Source organism: Desmodus rotundus, chromosome 11 (genome assembly GCF_022682495.2).
Source record: "Desmodus rotundus isolate HL8 chromosome 11, HLdesRot8A.1, whole genome shotgun sequence".
Lineage (NCBI taxonomy): Eukaryota > Metazoa > Chordata > Mammalia > Chiroptera > Phyllostomidae > Desmodus > Desmodus rotundus.
The window spans coordinates 21,444,215-21,465,783 of record NC_071397.1 but is presented as its reverse complement, the minus strand read 5'-3'; the positions used below and the strand labels follow the sequence as shown (position 1 = coordinate 21,465,783).

The 21,569-nt window shown below is 40.3% G+C and overlaps 1 protein-coding gene across 11 annotated transcripts in view; it reads left to right on the top strand.

Moving 5' to 3' along the window:
• Positions 1-21,569, top strand: part of DST (dystonin) — a 422,554-nt gene that overhangs the window by 157,828 nt on the left and 243,157 nt on the right. For 10 of the 11 annotated variants that reach the window (XM_053913661.2, XM_053913670.2, XM_053913655.2 and 7 more), the window contains one exon: positions 18,609-18,670. In XM_053913661.2, the coding sequence (XP_053769636.1) occupies positions 18,609-18,670 (62 nt within the window). Of the gene's footprint in view, positions 1-13,520; positions 13,634-18,608; positions 18,671-21,569 lie in introns of those variants that run through there. The other variant, XM_053913663.2, reaches the window with a different exon arrangement.

Genomic DNA, 21,569 nt, shown 5'->3' with positions numbered 1-21,569 from the left:
ATGGGTGTGTGGCAGCTCACTACACCCTTCTCAGTACTTTTGTCAGAATTTGTCCGAAGGAAAAGTTCTTAGAAAAAAGTAATGTTTAGGCCTTTTCTAGGGAGCTGAATATTTTGAGTTCCACCTCACAGGTGAGGTCTCCTTTTCCATTAGGTGATAACTGCGTGTTTCACAAACCACAAACACAACTTTCCTTCCCCCCGGTTCATTGAGATATAGTTGACATATGTGAGATTGTGTAAGCTTAAGGTGGACAGTATGACTTGGTGTATGTTTATGTTGTGAAACGATTATCACAGCAAGTCCAGTTAACACACTTTACCCCACATACTTACACATGTCCTTCCACTGCGATGAGAACTGTTAAGGTCTACTGTCTCAGCATCTTGTACATATGCAAACAGTATTGTCGGCTGTGGTCAGCGTGTTGTACGTTACGTCCTCGGAACTCATGTACCTTCTAACTGGAAGTCTGTACCGTTCGACAGCCTTTGCCCAGTCACAAACCCAGCTCTTAATCTCAGTTGCTAAATACGGGTGGGAACCTTGAGAAAGACGACCCCCAGAGCCGTGCTGGAAGAATCACCGCTGACATTACCTGGCCAGCGCACTGTCGTTGGCGTGCGCCCAGGAAACCACTGCCGCGGGCTCTTCCAGTACCACGCCAGCCTGTAGGTGAAGCAGCATTCTGTTGGTCCTGCCTGAGATGGACAAAGAGGGACAGTAAAGAGAACGCAGATCTGTGGGCTTCTCTTGGGGTGTATTGTGTGACACCCAACAGCACTTCACGAAGTCATCTAATTATAGTGCCGTTCTATCAAAGAGAGTTGGTGGTTTTCTGTTTACATCAGTATTGCCTATATTTTCTGTGTGTTCAGACCCCCGCATTTTATACAACCTTCTGGAAGTGCGGTTGGATGTGTTGTGGCCTAGGAAGAAAACTGGCCAGAGTAAGTGGTGCGCACAGTCGTTTATCGAGTTAGCACTCCCTGATGGAAGAGCTAACGTGCGCTGGACGTCTGCTCCGTGCCAGGTACTGTGTTTAATCCTGTGACATTCCTTGGCAGTTGGTTCCATGTTAGGGACCTGTGGGAACTAAGGCTCAGGGAGGTTAAGTAACTTCCCTCAGGTTATGCAGCTGGTAAGTCATAAAACTTCAATTTTAACTTCATCTGTTTTAAAAGTCCTTATTTTTCTGAATCCTACATTCACAGATTTTATTATTAAAGAATTCTCCTCTAGGAACATATCTCAAAGTAAGATATGTGGTTTAAAGTGAATTTTTACATGTTCAGACTTTCAGAGTTTTAGACATTTGTCTGCTCTCAGAGTGTGTTTTCTCGTTTGTTTTGAGAAGACTTGAAGAACACCAGTGGTCCACTTACATGCTTTGTTTCGAGTGGGTATGAGGGGGTAGAAATCCTACTGTCCATTAACTTAAACAATATAAAGGAGATATGATTAGAATGTGGAGTGATTCTGTGAAACTAATGGGTTCTTCAAGGATTCGCTTTGCTTAGTTATAAATAGACAACAAGAAGGGCAGGTGGAACGAGGGCTTTACTGGGCCTAGAGTCGGGTCTCTGGGGGAGTAGCTGTCCTCTGAGGGCCTTAGGGCCCATTCAGTCACATTTGCTCAGAGCCTCTGGATCTCTTTGTTTTTCAGGCTGCAGTTTCTTGGCTGTGTCAGCATCCTTACTGTCTGGGCTCAGAACCCTTCCAGTGCAGCAAACCAGGAAGGGAAACGAAGGGACGGACTGATCTGTATCAGGGGTTTCTGATGTTCGTTAATGATTTCGAATGAGGAGAATATGCCACCAGCATAATATAAAATAAATTTTAGCTAAAAGGTCATTGTAGTAGTTACAAAATCAGTTTCTTGGGATATTCATTGTTGCTACTTGTGATTGATGATTTATTTAAAAAAATTTGGGTACATAGTATTTTAAAAACATTTTCTACAAAGACCCACAATAACAGTGGCTTTAAAATGATCCCTTCTATTCCCAGTCAGGCAGCAGGCCAGGGGTGGGGAGGCCCGGGTGTTTTCCAGGTTGGCTGGAAAACACTATGTTTTGGTTAGGATTTGAATTAGTTAATAATAATCCTGTTTTGCAAGTTAAAACAAAGCCACAGTGACTTACAGAGAATTAAGTGTACTTCTCTCTCATGTCAAAGAAGTCCAGCAGGAGGCAGTCCAGGGCTGGCTAAGAACGGCTGTACAGATACTGGTTAATGGCTCCGTCAGCAGCAGCCCAGGTTCTTTTTACGGTATTCCTGCAGCCCTAGTTGTGAAGGTGCTGCTTGTGGTTCTGGATGCTCGAACTTTATCTGTCAGGTGGGCTTCCCCGCCAGTGGAAAGGAGGAGAGAGGGAGGGAAGAAGAGGAAAGCAGCACACCGGGTGCTATTCATAGAAAATTCCTTGAAGTTGCCGTGTGACACTTCTGCCTTTGGTTCATTGACCAGAACTTTGTCGTTTGGCCATGCCTGCTGAGAGGAAGCTGGGGAAGTATAGTTTCAATTCCAGGCCACCGTGTGACCTCATCAAGATCAGGGTTTCTGTGCTACCTCGTGAGTCATCAGGAGGCTAAACGACTGTTTGGTTGGCCAGAATCTGGGCCATGTCGTATATTATAACACAGACAGAAAACGGTTACAGACGGCAGAGTAAGTTTAAGAACGTTTTGATTTACATTTGTGTTCACACGAGACTTTCAGCTGTTCGTTCCCCAGTATTATAAACACTTGAGTTTGCAGGGACATCTGATGTTTACGGGCAGACTGCACATGGCCGGGTACACAGACTGTCACTGTTTCAGCCTTGGTGCTCAAAGACGTCCCTGAAAAAGAACAATCCCATTTCTAGTATATACATAATAGGGCCATCTGTCATTGTTTCTCCGTAGTGGAAAGTTGCATTGTTTGGTTTCCACTGCTTTTCTAAAAGTATACTCTTTTTCTTTTCTTTTCTGCTCCCTGGAAGGATCCCCTCCTGCCCCCCCCCCCCCTTTGCTTTAGAATTGAAAGTGTCTGAATGAATATGTTAGCCATTTCTGGTGCAAGAGTGAGCTAGTTGTGAGCCACCGATTCATCCCTGTAGCACATACAGTTGCTGTAGAGCCTTTGTCTTGTTAATACCTCTCTTGAGAAAGAACCATGACTCTTTGTTGTGCTCCAGATAAAGCAACTTTTCTGCCCTCTGTAGTAGGGTTGAAAGATTTAATTCACTATTAATAACTTGGAAATGCAAAGAAAATATTTTCTTTCTTTTTCCAGCCTCTCTGGTTATCTTCATGATTCCACCTTCTGATTAGTAGAGAAAATGTACTAAAGTTGAATGTGTTTTGAAGCTTCGTCTGATGTAATTTGAACAGTCTCTCTGTTGTACTGACTCTCCTGCATAGAAATGCTTGTTTCTTGTACGTAGCTTTTCTCTCTCCCTTCTTCTCTGGGCCTCTATGGGGGAGAGATGTGGCTTCTGCGACCATGCCTTTCTGGGGAAGCGAGATGCTTGCACCTACCAGTGCCTTTATCTTCCTTTTTAGTACCTCTGCCTCCCGGGTGGTGCCCCTTTCTGCCTGGTACTTGCCACCCCATTGGTCACTGAGTCCCAAGTCAGCAACCAGTGAGCTTGGAGCCCACTGTTGTCACTCAGGCCACACCCTTCATGTACCCAACTCCACCTTGGTTCCTACTGGTGCTGCACACCCCTCTGTGGTCTGGCTGGGGTGCTCATTTGTTCCTGTCCCATGTGATTGGCTCTGCAGCCCTTGCTGGAAAACCCCTTCTTTCTGCCAGGGTGGCCCCTCTGGCCAGTGCCCTTAACTGGAGTCACAAGCATCTCTGTGTCCAGGCCATACGAAGTAGAGCCAAGGATGGCCTCTTTCCCAGAGTGCCCAATAGGGAGTAGGGCTGAGAGCCCCCCTGTGCCTTCCACATCACTCCTCACAGAATAGATCTCCTTTCTCAGGACCAAAGCCTGGAGAGGGGAAATTGGCCCATCTTCTTGACTCTTTCTTCCCACAGTACACTTGTTCGCTCTCCTACATTCCATATGTCACATGTTCCTTTAGCTAGCCCTGTGACTCTGCTGTCATAGCAGGAAGGGGTGTCTTTTCTACCCTGGAGAAGACTTCTGTGAGCAGCATCAGGTCCCTGAATAAAATGAGGCAGGCAGGGAGGAAAGGAGTAAAGCAACTGGTAAAATTCTTGTTAGATAATAGGATGGCTAGTAGGGTTATAGTCTTTTGGAATAAACCAGTTTTGCAACTCAGAAGTGATTATTCATCTTTTTGTAGCACTTCTAACATCTCTTTTTTTTAAGGCTGATGAATACTTGATGCTAAAAGTCAAAAGAGAATCAATGAGTAATTTTCAAAATATTATCTTACTACACTTGCTTTTAAGGTGTGGGAAAATTTTAGCCATCTTGAACTTTACATCATCTCAATCAGTGTCTTTGCTGGTAGGATGTAGCAAGAATATGGAGCTTTGTAATCCAAAGACCTGTGTTCAGGTCCTGGTTACCAGCTAGGTGATGGGTGATAAATCGATCTCATTTAACTGTGCCTCAGTTGTTTCGTCTTCAAATGTGAATAAGAATCTACCTCACAAGATATATGTGAATATAAAGTGAGACAATTATGTGAAAGCATTCTGCCAGCTCTGGATCTGGAGTGCGTGCGATTTTGTTGATACTCGTTTTCCCTGCTCACGTTATGCTCATGCATATTTGTGTTCTCCTGCTGTTGTTCCCTCTCCTTAGAGCAAACAACTCCTCCTTCCTGCCACAAGTCCGTCATGATACTCAGATGAGGCTGGCCCTGCTACTCTTAGTTCCTGTTCTGCATGTGCTCAGTGGTCTTATCATTGTGCGTCAGATAGCTTATGTTTGTTTCCCTCTGTATTGAATTGGTTTGATAGAAGCTGTATTTTATATACCTGTATCATAGCCCATTATATCCGTATATCATATGCTCCTTTTAGCTCATCCTGTTCACTTTTTTTAAGTAAATTTTTAAAAGATTTAAAAAGTATTTTATTTATTTATTTTTAAAGAGAGTGGAAGGGAGAAAGAAAGAGGGGCAGAGAAACATCGATGGGTTGCCTCTCGCACCTCCCCAACCAGGGACCCGGCCCACAACCCTGGCGTGTGCCCTGAGAATCAAATTGGCAGCCTTTTCATTTGCAGGCTGGTGCTCAATCCACTGAGCCACACCAGCCAGGGTCCCCTTCACTTCTCGTATATTTCATGTTTTGGAGGTATTTCCTATAATCCTAGGGCTCACTTTGGAGCTGAAAAGAATAGGCATTGGTTGGTGTTACTTAAGGCTGTGAAGTAGAAAAGATAATCCAATTATATTTATTTCATAATCTTCTTTCTCATCTGATCCATTTGTGATTTTGCAAAGTACCCAACCATGGGATAACTTGTAACTAGCTGAAGTTAGTCAGAATTTATGAAGTCAAAAGCATATGTTTTAATTTAAATACTTTATCTATATGTAGTTTTGACTGTTAGAAAATATTTTTAGGTTTTAAAAATTTATCTTTAAGCTATGAAGTCATTTCTTTTATCACAATGAAGTATTTATGGCTCAGAGGTATTTTTTTACAGTTGGTTTGTTAATATATGTGAGATTTTAATATTGGTGGCCATGTTTACGTGTATAGCTCTTGGATCTTCTCAAGGGCTGTTTCTTATTTCTTTAGTTACTGTAATCAAGCCATCTCACATTTCACAGATATTTAGCTGTTACATATTTATTCTGAATGTCTCCTCATCTATACATTAGGAGTACTAATGGATGCCCACTGTGGAGTTATACAATGCTTCGCGCAGGGCCCGGCACACGGTCAGTGCTATCTAAATGTCAAGCATTGTACTCACTATGTCAGACACATGAGTATTTTTCATGTGTTAAAAGCTTCTTTATCAGTGTTGCCAACTTCTCATACGGTTCTACTGGTGGAGTCTCCCATCGGCACTATAAGGGGCCTGTATTTACCACACAGAATTAGCTGTTAGCCAACTTCCTCATGCGCGTCTGTCGCTGTTGGCACGTCACCACTGATTTTCTCTTCTTTGCCCTACTGGTCCTGGTTTTTGTATGTAATTTATCTACTCATGAATGAAAGTATGGGAACAATTACAAAATGCATTGACTGTGCTTTTTTATTTATATTTTCTTTTTTGAGGGGATAGAATATGACATGTTATTTTTCTCGTGCAGATAGGTAGTAGGAGGGGTCATGGAATTTGAAAGTTTGAGTACATTCCTCTAATTGTAGACGGTAAAGGTGCATAGAATATTTTAATAAATGCCGGGAAGGATATCTGAGAAGAGCATCCATTTCTTCAAAATTCGCTTTTGGTTTTCAGGGGAAAAAAGTGGACATGGTAAGAGCCCTGTAGAAAGTCGGTGTGGGGGAATGTCCAGCCCACCAAGTCACTCTAGTGGGTAACTTAGGGAGAAGCTCTTTCTCCTCTGACTTCAGCCAGAGCTGTTTTTTCCTCCCATCTGTTTTATGTTCTGGGTAAGGTGTGGCTGGGCCAATGTGCCCCTGGTTAGGAAACCGGGGAGATGTCTCCTGGCACCCCAGACACTAGGATGTGTGCCTTTCCATTTGCTCATCAGTGCTCATGGGTGCGGCTGTGGGGAGTGGGGGCGGCGGGGCAGGCTCTCTGCTGTTCAGTTTGGGTCACCTGATGTGTAACTTCTAAAGCCCTCTGGGGCCCGAATGGTGGTCCTGTAACTAAAGCAGTTGTCCCACAAGCTGTAAACTACATTTAAATTTAAAATTTTGGGGTGGGAGGTAATCTTATTATGAAATGAGCCCAGGCTGAATGTCTTTTCCAGTGGTTCCGAGGAGTTGCCTTGGGTGTTCCCCACCCTCATATCCCTGCTGCTGACTCACCCTATAATTTCCATTGACTCGAGAAGTGTGGCTGAACCACCTGAAAATATACACTTAAATCCTTGGTCAAAATAAAACAGATCACAACTGTATGAAAGGTGTTACTAGATTTCTAGATGTTAGTTATACCTCAATGAAAATAAAAGGAATTCTAGGTCTCTTTTTTTCATAAAAAAATGGAATTTGTTAGATGAGTTTTAGACTACGTAAAGAGGCATATTTGGCTTTGTTCCTTGGACCACAGTGACAAATTCGTGGTACCAGTCAGCTCTTATGAAGAAAGACTGATTATATTCAAGGTGAAAGGAATTAGAACATTCCAAGTACATTTACCTATAGAAGCTAGGACCAGAGAGAGACAAAAGCTCCCAAGCTCATAATTTTGTCCTTGTATTGTCACTTGGTGCACACTGAGAATTTCTCTATACCTTTTTCTAATCTACAGTATAGAGAAATTTTATGCAGTTTATTTGGTAAAGGGATAATTTACTGAATAGCTGAAGACATTTTATTTTGGCTCTTCTTTTTCTGGAATTGATAGGGTAAGAAATTAAAGCACCTTCTTGTCTTATGTTCCTTTCCAAGTTCCTTGATTTGGGTGACTATATGGGTTTGATTCACTCCCGTGTCTGTTCCTCCAAAAAGGGAATTAGAAATCTGGGTTAAACCCTAGCTCTGCTGCTTCCTTGCTTAGAGAAACACTGGGCTAGATTAAGTTCTTTTGCAATTTATTTATTTATTTTTAACCAGTTAACCGCAGACAATGATATGTAAATACAGTTCTAGGACTGTTGGCAAATTATGCGAGATTCTGTAGTGCATACCATAGTAACTTTGATGTGATTTTTATGTTCGTTCTAGGTGCTCAATACGTGTTCTCAAATTGAATCAGCGTGAGTATGTGTTGAGGGCCTGCTCCGGCTACTTGTGCTATATCATCTTGTTTGATGCTTATAAGAATTCTGTGGTAGAGGTGTCTGTTAAGGTAGCTGAAGAGCAGGACTCTACAGACGAGGGAAACTTGGTTTCATGGAAGTGCAGTCATTTTCTCAAGCTGAAATTGCTAGCTCGTGTTCATTCCAGGATTTGGACCCGCTTTTATTTAGGCTCCTTGTCCTCCTGCTGACTCTGCAGTCTGTTCTCCATCCTCATCATACCGACTTCGGCTCGAGCTGATAGTTAACTACACAGACTCTTCAAAGTTTAGTGATCCCTAATACCTGATGAACATATGTGGGCGTGGATTTTCCAAATAGGGTATTAGTCGGGACAGGAAATAACATAAAGGTAAGAGAAAATTTGATTCTCCAGAAACCAATAAGTCATAAAATTTCAGAGAAATCTGTGGAATTATATACATTCATTAGAGTTATTTCTATTTTTCCACTTTGCAGGACGAGGCCCAACCAACTGATCCACTAGTTATTTCTATTTTTATCTGCACTGATGGAGGAGCTACTTTGATGTTTTTTGAGAGCATCTTTATTAATTTGAATTTTAAAGTGAATGGTTTTGTTTTCCTTACATATAGTAATTATCATTGTAAAAGTTTTCAAAATTAAAGACTAAAACCCAAAATTATTTAAGGTATCCATAAATAATAGATTTATCTCATATGTAAATAATGTAAGATAGGCATTTATTTATTTTCATCAGTTTATATAGTATCTGTACACATTGGAATATGTTCTTAATCATATGTCTGAATCTGGAAAAGCTAAGATTGGGAATATTTTTTAAAAATACATTTTTAGTTTTCAGTTACAGTTATATTATACTAGTTTCAGGTATACAACTCAGTGATGAGACATTTATATAACTTACAAAGTAATCACTCTGATAAATCTACTGTCCATCTGACATGAAACATAGTTATTATGGTGTCATTGACTGTCTTCCCTGTGCTGTACCTTACACCCCCACGACTCTTCTGTAACAACCGATTTGTACTTCTTCATCCCTCCACCGCTTCACCCAGTCGCCCCACTTCCCTCCCCTCTGGCTCCGGTCAAAATGTTGTCTGTGTCAATGGGTCTGTTTTCTGTTCTGATGGTTTGTTTACATCTCTCTTTTAGATTTCACATATAAGCCAAATCATAACATTGAAAACTTTAAAAGAACTCTAACTTCTTTAAGTTAGTGTAACAGATAAAGTAATTGCAGAAACTTCCTGTCCTTACCAGTGACGCAGAACGGGCGGCAGTTGTATCATGTGCGACACTTTGACGTGCTAGTGGTGTGCCTGTGATCGGACAGTTGTGTTTTTAGGATGTGTCAGGAGGAGAAAGTAGATTAAAAGCAGATTCTAAGATTTTTGTGTTCAATTCTTGGCCAGTCGTGAGAACAGATGCCAGTACATTTTTCTTCTGAGCAGAAGCCAGTACCTCTTTGTTCCTAGCCACCCAGGCTGTTGATGGGCAGCCGCACAGCCTGGGCACTGACCACTGATGGCAGAGCTTGGGAAGTTACTGAGGGGAGGGGTGGCAGCCAGGGGATATTGGGGGGAGGCAGCCGGGAATAGGTAGACAAAAGAACACTTGTGGGCAGAGATCTACAATGTCTGTTGTTCTGCACCACGTATGCCTCAGCTTACTTAACACATTCTGCCCTTGTCCTGTTCCTGGTTCCTGACAAAGCTAAAACCGCACTGCAATTTCTTCTGCGACAGTTAAACTCAAAACAAGGATATTCTCTAAGCAGGGTAATTTTTGAATATATTCTGTTATTGATCCTCCTTTCAGGGACTTTCTACAGCCTCGTCATTTTGTGTCCCAGCCTGGGCAACTATCTGTTAAGTATGGACAGTTGTGCCTCCACCCTTCTCTCAACTCTAGCCTTTCCTATTTTTCTTCCCCTCACCTCTCCTCCCTGCACTTGCCTCTCCCCTCTCTCTTCCCTTCTGCAGCCAGCAGCCTAAGAGTAAACCTAACCATACCTGAGGTGGGGGAACTCTGTCTTGTGTCTTGGTTTTTTTCCCCTATACCTTCTACAGAGTGCCCGATTACTGAATACATAAAAGAATTCAAAACACTTATATTCTCACAGTTATTAGTCATAGTAATATATTGTGGAGGAGTAAAAAACTTTTCTAAGTTCTTCCAGCTGGTTTAATAATCAAATAGACATGAGAGAGATTAACATGAGAAAATGACCAAATTAATTGCATATATATGGGTAGGAACCTGACTTCCACTAGAAAGTCAGAGACCCCACATGCATGAGAGGTTCAGAGACTTAAAGCGAGGTGTACAGGACATTCTGAGTTAAGGGTGAGGGTAAGGCCTTTTGGGGCTTCAGAGGAGAGGAGGGCCAGTCTCAGGATGTTAAGAAGAGCAGATATTCAGTCATTAGAAGTTTTCCCCATCCTATTGATAGGTCATGAAAAGTTATTTCTGGGAATAACTCTTGTTATGGGCAGGGCCTTTAATTTAAATTCTTTAAAGGAGAGGTAAGAGTTTCTTAGGAGCACAGTGTCTCAATTGCCTTCAGCTTAAAATATTTCACATGCCAAAGTGACACATCTTGTGACAGCCTTTTCTTGAAGCCCTTCAACACAAATACATCTTTGTAAAAGATTCAGACAACCTGGAAATAGGCAGAATGAAATATGAGACACATCACACCAATCCCCTCTCCTTTTAGCTTTCACTCTCTTCTCCTGATGACACTGTTCTTTTTCCATTTATTGTGCATCTTTTATGTATTTTTACTATTTTGAACTTTTCACTTAACTATATATTTTAGACTCTCATTTCACTATGTGCAGGATGTGTGGACTACATTTCATTCATCTAGCGTTCTAATGGCTAACATTTCAATGGCTTCAAATATTCTGCTGTAGTAAACACTCTTGTATGCTAATCATATATATGCAAGTATTTGCAAGTGGAATTGTTGGTTCAGAAAATATATGCATTTATTTGCAACAGAAAAGTGCCAAATTGCCCTCAGAAAAGCCTTTGCCGTTGTGCACATCCACCAGTGTTGCTTAGGACTATCTGCTGCTCTGTGTTAGTTACTATCATTCTTTATGCCACTATGAATCATTTGCTTTGCTCCCAGTTCCTGGTGAGAAGGGTGCATGAGCATTTCCTCATATCTTCATTGGCCATTTGCATTCCTTCCCCTGTGCATCGTATGCTCACTTCCCCTGTGCATCGTATGCTCACATCATTTGTAACTGGTGAGGGGCTTTTTTTTCCTGTGGATTACTGGGAGTTATTCATCTCTGTTGGAGATTCTTGGTGCGTACTATATATATTTTCTTTCAATCAGTCATTTTTTAAAAATTCAATTATAGTATTTGCTATTACTTCAATTTCTTATCAAATATGTCACCTTTTATATTTCAGTCTCTTTTGGATTTTGTAACTTGTTTTGAAATAATCTCCCTAACTAAGCATTTTGAATATAAGAAAACATTGTTTCTTATATTTTCTTTAATGGTTTTATTTGTTTCCATAGATTTCTCATTCTCATTTCTGATATTGTATAGTTTTCTCATGTACTTCCAGGTAGTATAAATCTGAAGATTTTATTGTTACATTATGTCTGAGATGCATTGTGAGTTTCATGCTCATCTTGAAATATCTCTTTTTTCAGCTATCTCCCTTTCCTTGGCAGATAAGGGTTTTCAAAATTGTAAAGAGCTTCTTTATGAAGATTAACATTTAGACATGCCAATAACTCCTTTTCAAGTGTGGATTTGAACCATACTTAGTATTTAGCACAAAAGCTGTAGATTGATTATGCTCTGGTCAAGGAGGGACTATAGCAGAAATCAGTGCCAATTTAATTTAGATCCAAGTCCTAATGAATAATGGTTACACGGAAACAAAAGCTAAGAAAATCACCAACATTGGGAATTGAAAGTGCTAAAGCCAGTAATAAAAGGGAACCCTAGAAGCTTTTTATAATGTCAATTCTTATGGAAGAGGAAGGATTCTGTTTAAGTCCTGGAGAATCAAACTTTGAAAAGGAAAGATGAAAGCCTCTCTCAACCAAAGTTTTCAAGTGTTTCTTTGCATCATGCAATAACATAAGAATCTGCTGTTCCCAAAAGTAGTTCCAGTGGAGGCAGAGCAATGCTCATTATTGGGAGATCAGCTATAGGCTTCGCAGTAATGACTATGCTAAGAAGTCACTGGGAAATCGTGCCCTGCCTGGTGTGCCTCAGTGGATTGAGTGCCGGCCTGTGAACCAAAGGGTTGCTGGTTTGATTCCCAGTCAGGGCACATGCCTGGTTTGCCAGCCAGGTCCCCATTTGGGGGAGCGTGAGTGGCAACCACACACTGATGTTTCTCTCCCTCTCTTTCTCCCTCCTTTCCCCTCTCTTTATAAATAAATAAAATCTTAAACAAAAAAGAAGTTACTGGGAAATCACATATTCGCATTTATTAATTTAGCAGTGTCTTTTCCCTTGGCAAGATGGAATTTGCTGGTTTTCTGTTGATGAAAATATATAGTGATGCTTTTTTGTTCACTGTTTGTTATTTTGGAGTTACTATTTGTATAGTTTCTGTTCGGGCAGGTCCATTTGATGTTTCAGACAAACATAGGAGTGTTGAAGGTACTTGGGCTGTTGCTTCTTTAGAATAAGGATTCTCATTTTAAATATTTTTTTCATTTCTTCATGCTCAGAAGTGAAGTTCTTATAAAGTAGAGATTCCTTGTTTTGACTGCATTATTAGATAAGGAGTTCTATTCTTTGGCGATGGAGAAAAGAAGAGGTTTTTGCAATCATTTTTTTAAATTTAGATTTTACTTATTTATTTTTAGAGAAGGGGAAGGGAAGGAGAGAGGGAGGGAGAGAAACACCAGTGTGTGGCTGCCCCTCATGTGCCCCCTGCTGGGGACCTGGCCCACAAGCCAGGCACGTGCCCTGACTAGGAATTGCACTGGTGACCTTTTGCTTTGCAGTCCGGCTCTCAGTCCACTGAGCTATACATACCAGCCAGGACTGGAATCTGTTTTAAGACCCCACTTAGGCTGAGGAATCTTAGTCTAGTTTCTTAATGTCTTGAGACCTTGGTTTCTGCATCTTTAAGAGGAAGATATCCCATCCATCTCAAAGAGTTGTTAAGTTTCAAGTGAAACTACGGTGTATGTGAAATATACGTAAAGGGGTACTTGACAGTGGTGTTCTCCTGAAGGATAGTGTTTAGACTGTAAGACTGAACTTTCCTAATCGCCTCCCTAGCTGCATGAGCAGGATGAGCTGAACAAGTCAGGCTGGGTGTTGTTCCCGGTCCAGGGGAATTCTGCCTGGGGTGTCAGAAGAGAGAATGTGATGAGCTAGGTCAGCAGTGAGTCTAACGTCCTATTGTTTTGCCTCATTGTCCAGAAAGTTGGAGAATCAAAACTCTCTTTTTCAGGGACTCTGTATGAACAACCTTAAGATTAAAAGGAGAAATAGATAATTTAGTTTCTTTTTAGTAATAGCTGTGTATGGGTCCCCTACCAAATAATGGAGGGGACTGGCTTTGCTAATGTTTGTTTAAAAGGGGGAGTGGACAAGTTTTCAGCTTGCAAGTGGGAGTGTCTAGCAAATGTTTTCCTTCCTACACAGAAAGTTACCAGGACTCTGACACATCAGAGTTTGTACGGAAAGAGTTGAGGGAACTATTGGACAGATTTCTCGCAGAATGATGGGGCAGCTCATGAAAAATGGTCAAGACTGGAATGCAAAGCTGGTGGGGCTGATGTGCTGCATGGGTCAGTAGTATCACCTGTAATGTCGCTTCCATGTTTTCAGAACTGGGAAGGAAAGGCCGTGCTATCAGTGTGAGTTTGCACAGTGGGAGGTTATTAGCAGGCTGTGGGGTACCTTTCAGAAATCTGGACAGGCTCCCTACAGAGAATTTCCCTTCTCTTGTTGTACATAGAATATGCCTTTAAATAATCTCGGTATTATGTGTGTGATGTGATAACTAAGTAGGTTTAGCTTTAATTGGATTTTCTGAAAACCAGTCAGTGTAGGTTATAATAATAATTAATGCTCTTTTTGCATGTTTTCCCAATTTTTGTTATTAATTGCATTCTGTGTTATTACATATTTTTAGCCACATGGTACTGTATAAGGTAACTAGAAATTTATATTTTCATTTAAAACATACTCTATAAATGAAATAGTTTTCTAATAGAGGAATGTTTTAAAACTTCACTCAGAAAAATAACTGAATAGTCTATGAAACCAACTGACTGGGTTTAAATCTCAGGAATGATTTTCCCGTTTGTTGTTATGGCAACGGTGCCCTAAATATAAATCTCAGTGTTAGCCACCACTCACTGAAATGAAATAAAGAACCATTATGAATGAGACTTGTAATTGGAAAATTAGATGGTGCAATTTGGAATCCTCCCTTTTGAAATAATGGATATTATGTAAAGTGGTAAATCACAGTCTCCCCAGAATGAAATTATTCTCTGATTAAAAGTTGTTTTCCTGAAAAATGTTGAGGCCCTAAAAGTCCACCTTCAACATTTTGGGAGCCTAGTGGTAAAGAACTTCCCATGGTGTACTTGAGTGGGACTCCTCCAGTTTTGTCATGGTTAGAAAGATTTGGGTGCTACTGTTAGAAAACTGTATCAGAATTTATGAATTATATGTGTTATTTAGTTAGCTTTAGTATTTGTGCCTTACTTGTGAACTTTAGCTGTAGATCATAATCCTCAGAGGTTACCTCGGTGTTACCTGCCAAAAATTTAGCACCTGACATTTTCAGCATACTTTTGAGCTTCTAGCAATAACCACCATAGACAAAACCTCAGTGATCAAAATAACCTCTTTATGGTTAATTATTTAAGGGAATGTCTCATCTGTAATTGGAGGTAAATTATTTGATTGGATCAGTGTTCTTACTATACCCCATGTGTAGGAAATTAACCAATGAGTGACTGGTTTTTAGAACATAGCTATGTTCTATTCATGTTCCTCAAAATATAGGACCCATTTTAATTTATTTTTATATTTTATTAAAAAATTTTAATCACAATGTATGAACTTTATTAGGATTAATTTAAGCACATGCACTATTGAAAAAATATTTGAATAATGTGAACATTTACTGGGTTATTGATAATAATAAAGTATTATTGTTAAATTTTTTGGTGGCGGCCAGTTTTCATTAATTTAGAAGAAAAGAAATAGACTTTATTAACTTATGTAACATGAGGAGAGGATTTTACATAGTACACGTAATGTTAAATTTAATGGGAAAGAATAAACTTGTTAGGTTTCATATTGTTATGTGATGATTCAATAAATTAATGAACTGATATGGAAGCTATCTATTTTTGAATTATGAGGATTTTAAATTAATAATACATTTTAATTTTTTTCTTGATGTTACATTAGGATCCTAGGCTATTATTAATTGGGTGGGAATAATATGGATATTGCCTAGGAAGTAATCGTTACTTTTGTCCACTCTGTTTTCTTTTTGCTGGAGGCTTAGACAAGCTGAAAATGTGATGTGAGTAGTAGCCATTGGCCCAGAAGTTCCATTGTTTGCATTACTTGTCCAAAGTTCACATCTCACAGCAGGGCCACATTCCCCAGCACCCTGCCTGAGACTGAGGTGTGCTCAGCACTTTCGTCTGAAAGATGACAGTGTCTGGGGTAATGGAAGCAACTCTGAGGGAATCACAGTGCTTGGGTTGACTATGGCTCGTTCAATCTGAAATTATTAAACCAGGCTTCCTTTTTGATGGAGGCGCCTGCACCTGGTTGGCTTCTGTCTTGCTACCCTACTTCCTTTCCTTTAAGCCCACCTGACTGCCCTGGACAGGGTTGGTCTTTCTCTCATTTGTGCTTGCTCACATGGTGAGTGCCACATCCTTTATTCATTTGGGATGTGTATCACACTGCCCTCTTGTCAGGTGCCCTCTCTGGATGATGAGCCCCAGAGGGCAAGGACCAGTGCTTTTCCTGTCCAGTCAGGTCATCCCTGCACCACTGAGGATCTGGGCCCATCTAGGGACCTGCTGGGTGCTGATGAAAGAGCAAACGAGGGAAGTGTAGAATCTGCATTTTATCAGTAAGGAGGACTAGTGGACTGCTTCTCTTTCTTTGTTCCTGCCTTAGGTACTAATTAAAAATTTAGTTTCATTCTGACCTGGTTAGGAATAGCAAGGCTGAAAGACATTTAAGGCACTATATTTCACTTTAAGAGATACAGTGTGTATCTACTGTATATAATTAAATAAGTGATTGTACATGGTTAATCTGAGTTGGATTGTCCTTTTGAAATATAATTCACATCATGATATTTACATGTTGAGTGCATAAAAACATTGTGATGTCTACTGTGGGACAGACAGATGAGTGAGGTGTAGATGATGCCCCAAAGGGGTCCACAGATGATTAATAAATACTTTGTGGATGATATTGGTTAACAATTATTAATGTCATTGATCTTGGCACAGTAGTTACAAGCAAAGTGTCTGGGGATTTTACATTGAGAATCAAGCAAATTTAACAATTTAAACATAAATTCTAGGCATTTATATTCAGATTCACCAAGCATCTGTCTTCTAGGTCTGCTTTCTGTAACTCTTCAATTTTTTAATACTCATTGTTAAATCAAGAAGTAGACTAGATGTTTGGGGCATGAAAATGAATTTATTATGCACAGACCAAGTGGTAGGCTACATTTAGGTAGTTTTTGTTTGTTTGTTTGTTTGTTTGTCTGTGTCTCCGTGATGGTGGCAGGAAATGGGGTCTCAGAGAGGTACTTTGGAGAAAGTGCTATGAAATACAAAGCAGGTTATCTGACCCTTTTTCCTGTCCTTTCATGTTGACATTGAAGTGCATCGAGTTCTAAGTCGTGTGCCGTCGCTGAGGAGCTCGGCAAAGAACTGAATCCGAACAAACCATTGGACCCTGTCACTAAAGTTCAACAATTTTTAAAAATCATCGGACACGTATTTTTGCAGAGCTTTTAGTGTGCTATTGTAAACACTAGGATTTACGTTCTTACAGGTACATTATGTATACAGCCACACTTTAGAAGTAGACTTTCTGGGAACGTGTATGTATTTTTGAGGCTTTGGATATTTATCGGCAAGTCGTTCTAGAGCAGTGAAGTCCAGTAGACACTTCTGTGACGATGGGAACGTTTTGTGACAATGGGAACTACTGTCCAATATTTCAGCCATTAGCTGCATGTGACTAGTGAACACTTGCAGTGTGAGTAGTGAGACCTGGGAAATAAATTGTTAATTTATTTTGTTTTAATTAATTTTGGTATAAATTTAAATGGCCATATGTGACTAGTGGCTACGATACTGAATAATGTAGTTCTAAAAGATTTAAACCAAATTACATTTCCACTAGTGATATACGTATATATGTGTGTCTTTCCCCTGTGTCCTTGTCAACATCAATATTTTTCCATAAAATCTTGGCAATTTGATAGGTTAAAAAGCTTCATTTGTGTTATTTTGTATTACTATTATTTTGTAGTGAGGTTTAGTACTAGTGGGGATTATTTTTTTCAGTGGATTACCTGTCTGCATATATTAAGTTCATCTCTTTATTTATTTCCCTTTTTTGTATTAATATTAGTAATCTTTGTCTCACAGATAATATTTCCCAGCTGATTTATTTTTATATTTTTGTTTCTATTTAAATTATTGTAAAGTGCATGAATCAGTAGGACAAGCATTGTCAAAGAAACTTTAGTTCCATTAAAATAGTTTAAGAAGGTTCAGGGATAACGGAGAGAGAAGAGAGATGAAAAGAGCAAAACATGCCTCACCCAGGGAAAGAACGGAGAACTCTTAGAGAGGAAAGAAGACGACTAGCGAAAAAGAGAGAGCAGTGCCAGCCTGGACAGGGAGGGGGGGGGAGGGAGGAAACAAGAAGGCAGGGAATTGCCTCTCTGAAGCAGGGAGAGAGAGGGTAGTGTAGCTCGAAATGTTAGCTCTAAGTGTTGGAAGATTATGATTCTCTTTTGAAATAATATCTGAATGAACCAGAACATTCCAATACTCTTTCTTCTTCAATCATAAGAAGCCTTCCTTGCTTCGTGTCTGTAGTAACTACAGGGAGTATCACTCTCCAGTAAAGATCTAGTTGGGGTATTTTTTTTAAAACCAGACAATTCAAAATTAGAAGTGTAGGAGAGAAGCAGCCTGGTTAGTAATTAAACCAGAGTTCACTTCAAATCAAAGGACCAGAATATAAGCCCTGACTTTTACCTCAACTTTAAAGAACTTGCTGAATAATTGTGGACAATTTTTTTAACTTCTGATGAGTCTTGGTTTTCCATTCTGTAAAATGGGAATGAAACTGCCTACCTCTCTGGTACGAATTTGAAGACCCAGTGGGACGTAATATGTGGTAATGTGCTTTGGGCGACGCAGTGCAAGGACTCAGCTGGAGCTGTCAAGTGTAGATTCGGCATCTTTGGTTGCTGGTGGTGGTGATGGGGGATTGTGCTACGGAAGGCACGGAGGACATCTGTTTGATGCGGTAATGTTGGCAAGGACAGCAGTGGGAAGAGACCGGTCTGATAGCTCTTCAGCCCTTCTTACAGGTAGCCTGACGTCGCCAGAATGCAACGAGGAAATTCAAGTGCACGAAGCAGTATTTTTGAATACCTTATTTTTGTTTACATGCATAATCACAGTTACAGTCTATTAATAGAGTTTACCAACCTTGTTTTATATCCTTTTTCCCTTCCAGATGAACGGGACAAAGTTCAAAAGAAAACGTTTACAAAGTGGATAAATCAGCATCTCATGAAGGTCAGTGTCGATTTCGCAGGTTGGACTTGTTTTGCGTACTTTATTGTGCAGCAGTAATTGAGCGTACAGCTCGGAAGCACAGCTTTTCAAATTGACTTGCAAGTTTACATTTTAGAGCATTTCATGTGCATGTTAGCTATCTCCAATTATTTGGTTTGTGGCCTGTGGGTAATGACGGAGGAGGGACTATAAGTACCCAGTGATTACAGTGCTTTCTGTGACATTAGTAAAACCTATTATTGGACTCTAAAAAATCTCAGCTACTAAAGAAATATGTACATAGTTATATGTTAGAGTATGGAAAAACTGCAATTCTCAGTGAGATTTTTTTTTTCAAGATTCAAACCAAATTCTGGCATCAGATTTATGTGCACAGCAGAGGGTTAGATGAGAATAAAGGTGGATTGTGGGGATGGAATTATAGATGCATTTTACATCTCATGCTTCGTATGACCCGGATATTGCTACTTATGTATACATTGTCTGTGAAGCAGTCAATAGCTGTGGTTCTTAAAATAGTATTTATTTGTCTACCTTGGGTCATATGATATAAGCTTTCCAGAAAAATATGCATGTGCACAGAATTTATGTACAATTTCATGGGGTTATTGGATCCCACTGACGCCTTTCTCTGAATCTCAGCTAAAGAACCCATGGGACTTCACAACCAACTATTAGTTACTTTTTTCCTTTTTTATGGACAGTAAAAGGGATATTTCCTTTTTTATTGGAAATAGGTAATGTCTTAAGTCTGTTCTTTGGGACTGGGAAGAGGTTTATTGTATAGAAACAGTATTTAGAATGTGGTTATATTGTTAAGCTATTCAAGTCCTAGTTAAAGTATCATGTAGCATAGTGGTACCAATAAAGTAAATAACCTTCTATAACTGATTCTCATTGTAGGGGACATACCAGAATTTCCTGAGAGGTATTTCAGCTCCCTCCCTCTCACCACCCATTGACAAAATCCTTTTCCCGAATTCTGACGTGTCCTTCCAGGAGGCCATGCCATGCACTCCCTAATCAGGAATCACTCCTGTGGGGAGCTTCTGTTACTGCTGGGAGCTAAACCCTCGGGTGTGTTGGCAAGAGATAAAAGGTTAAGATCCTCAGCTTTTGTGAGGAAGCGCACTGTGAATACTACTGAAGACTACCAGCAGTTTACCTACTCTCTTCAGAGCTCCTTTCTCATCTTACGTGGGACGGGGAGGGGCTGCTGGGAGCATCGGGATGTGGATGTTTGGAGCCAAAGGTTCCCACAGAACTTTCCCATTTTGGAGGCACATCCAAGGGAAGCACAGTTTTTGATGAAGAGGTGCCCTTGTAGTGGCTGGATATCTGGAGGGGGGGTTACAGAGGGTCGCCCCATGTCTTCTGGAGTGTAATTGTTATGGTTCCAGGTTGGTAATCAAGTCACAGCTGCTGGCAGTGGACGCTGGAGAGAAAAAGAAGTGCAGATGAGGATGGCTTCCTTGGGAACCGCAACACTGGCATTATACAGTTAGTTATTAGGGGCCTACTATGTGCCAGGCGTGTTGGGCTAAAGCAATCTTACGAGTAGTTCCTAAACTGTGTGACTGAGTGTAAGGAGACTGCCTCTGCTAAAAGCGTCACAACACTAGTTGAGCTGTTTGTGGACAAAGGCTGTGTTACTCCCTCCTAGGGCCCGTTGCAGTAGTGGTGAGAGTGTTCTTACTGTGTGGCACATTCAGTCATTTAATCGTTCCCACAACCCTCCAAGGTGATTTACTCTAGTAGTTATGCGAGGGTTCAAATCCTCATTTACCTGGCATGTGTGACCTCTTTTTTGTTTGTTTCAATTTTTATTCTGGAATGTAAAGCTCTTTTAAATTAGAGTTGAGATACAATATTATACTAGTGTCAAGTGTATAACATAGTGATTTAACATTTGTATAACTTACAAAGTTATCACAGTGAAAGGTTTAGTAATTGTCTGTCACCATACAGAATTATGGATGTTATTGACTATTTTCCCTATGCTGTGCCTTACATCCTTGTGATTTGTTTATAAATTTGTCCCTCTTAATCTCCTTCACCTTTTTGCGCATCCTCCCCCTGCCCAACCCTCTGGCAACTATCAGTTTTTCTGTATCTAGAAGTCTGTTTGTTTTGTTTGTTCATTTGTTTGGTGTTTTAGATTTCACATATAAGTGAAATGATGCAGTATTTGTCTTTCTCTGACTCATTTCACTTAGCATAATACCCTCTAGGTCAGTCCATGTTGTTGTGAGTGGCTAGGTTTCATTCTTTTTCACGGCTGAGTAATATTCCCACACACCCGCTTTGCACTTGTATGCACACACCCAGAAATACGCCCTTCTTTATCCGTTTGTTTATTGATGGGCACCTAGGTTGCTTCCATATCATGGCTATTGTGAGTAACGCTGCAGCAGGCATGGGGTGCCTAAATCTTTCCAAATTCGTGTTTCATCTCCTTCAGATAAGTGCCCAGAAGTGGAATTTCTGGGTCCTTCCTTGTCTCATCTTTTAGCTTTTGTTTTAACATCTGTTTTGTGTGGTATAAATATTGCTACCCCAACCTTTTTTCTCCTCATTTCCATTTTCATGAAATATCTTTTTTCATCCCTTTGCTTTCAGTCTGTGTGTGTCTGTGACCTGTTTTTTTTTTTAAATAAAATAACAAATCTCAGAGATTTAAGTCCTAATCCTGCTGCAACAGAGGAAGAATTGGGAAAATATTGTAGGCACAATAGCCAGTTGATAGATGCCAGTCCAACTGAGTAGGGTTATAGTCAAATCAGTTTATTTGCTGCTTGAAGTGTGTTGTAGGCCAGAATTTAAAATGAACTCTTATTAAATGAAGAGCCACTTTAGGGAGCAGGGAAGTTGAACAATGTAGTCTTGGGCTAACTCCCAC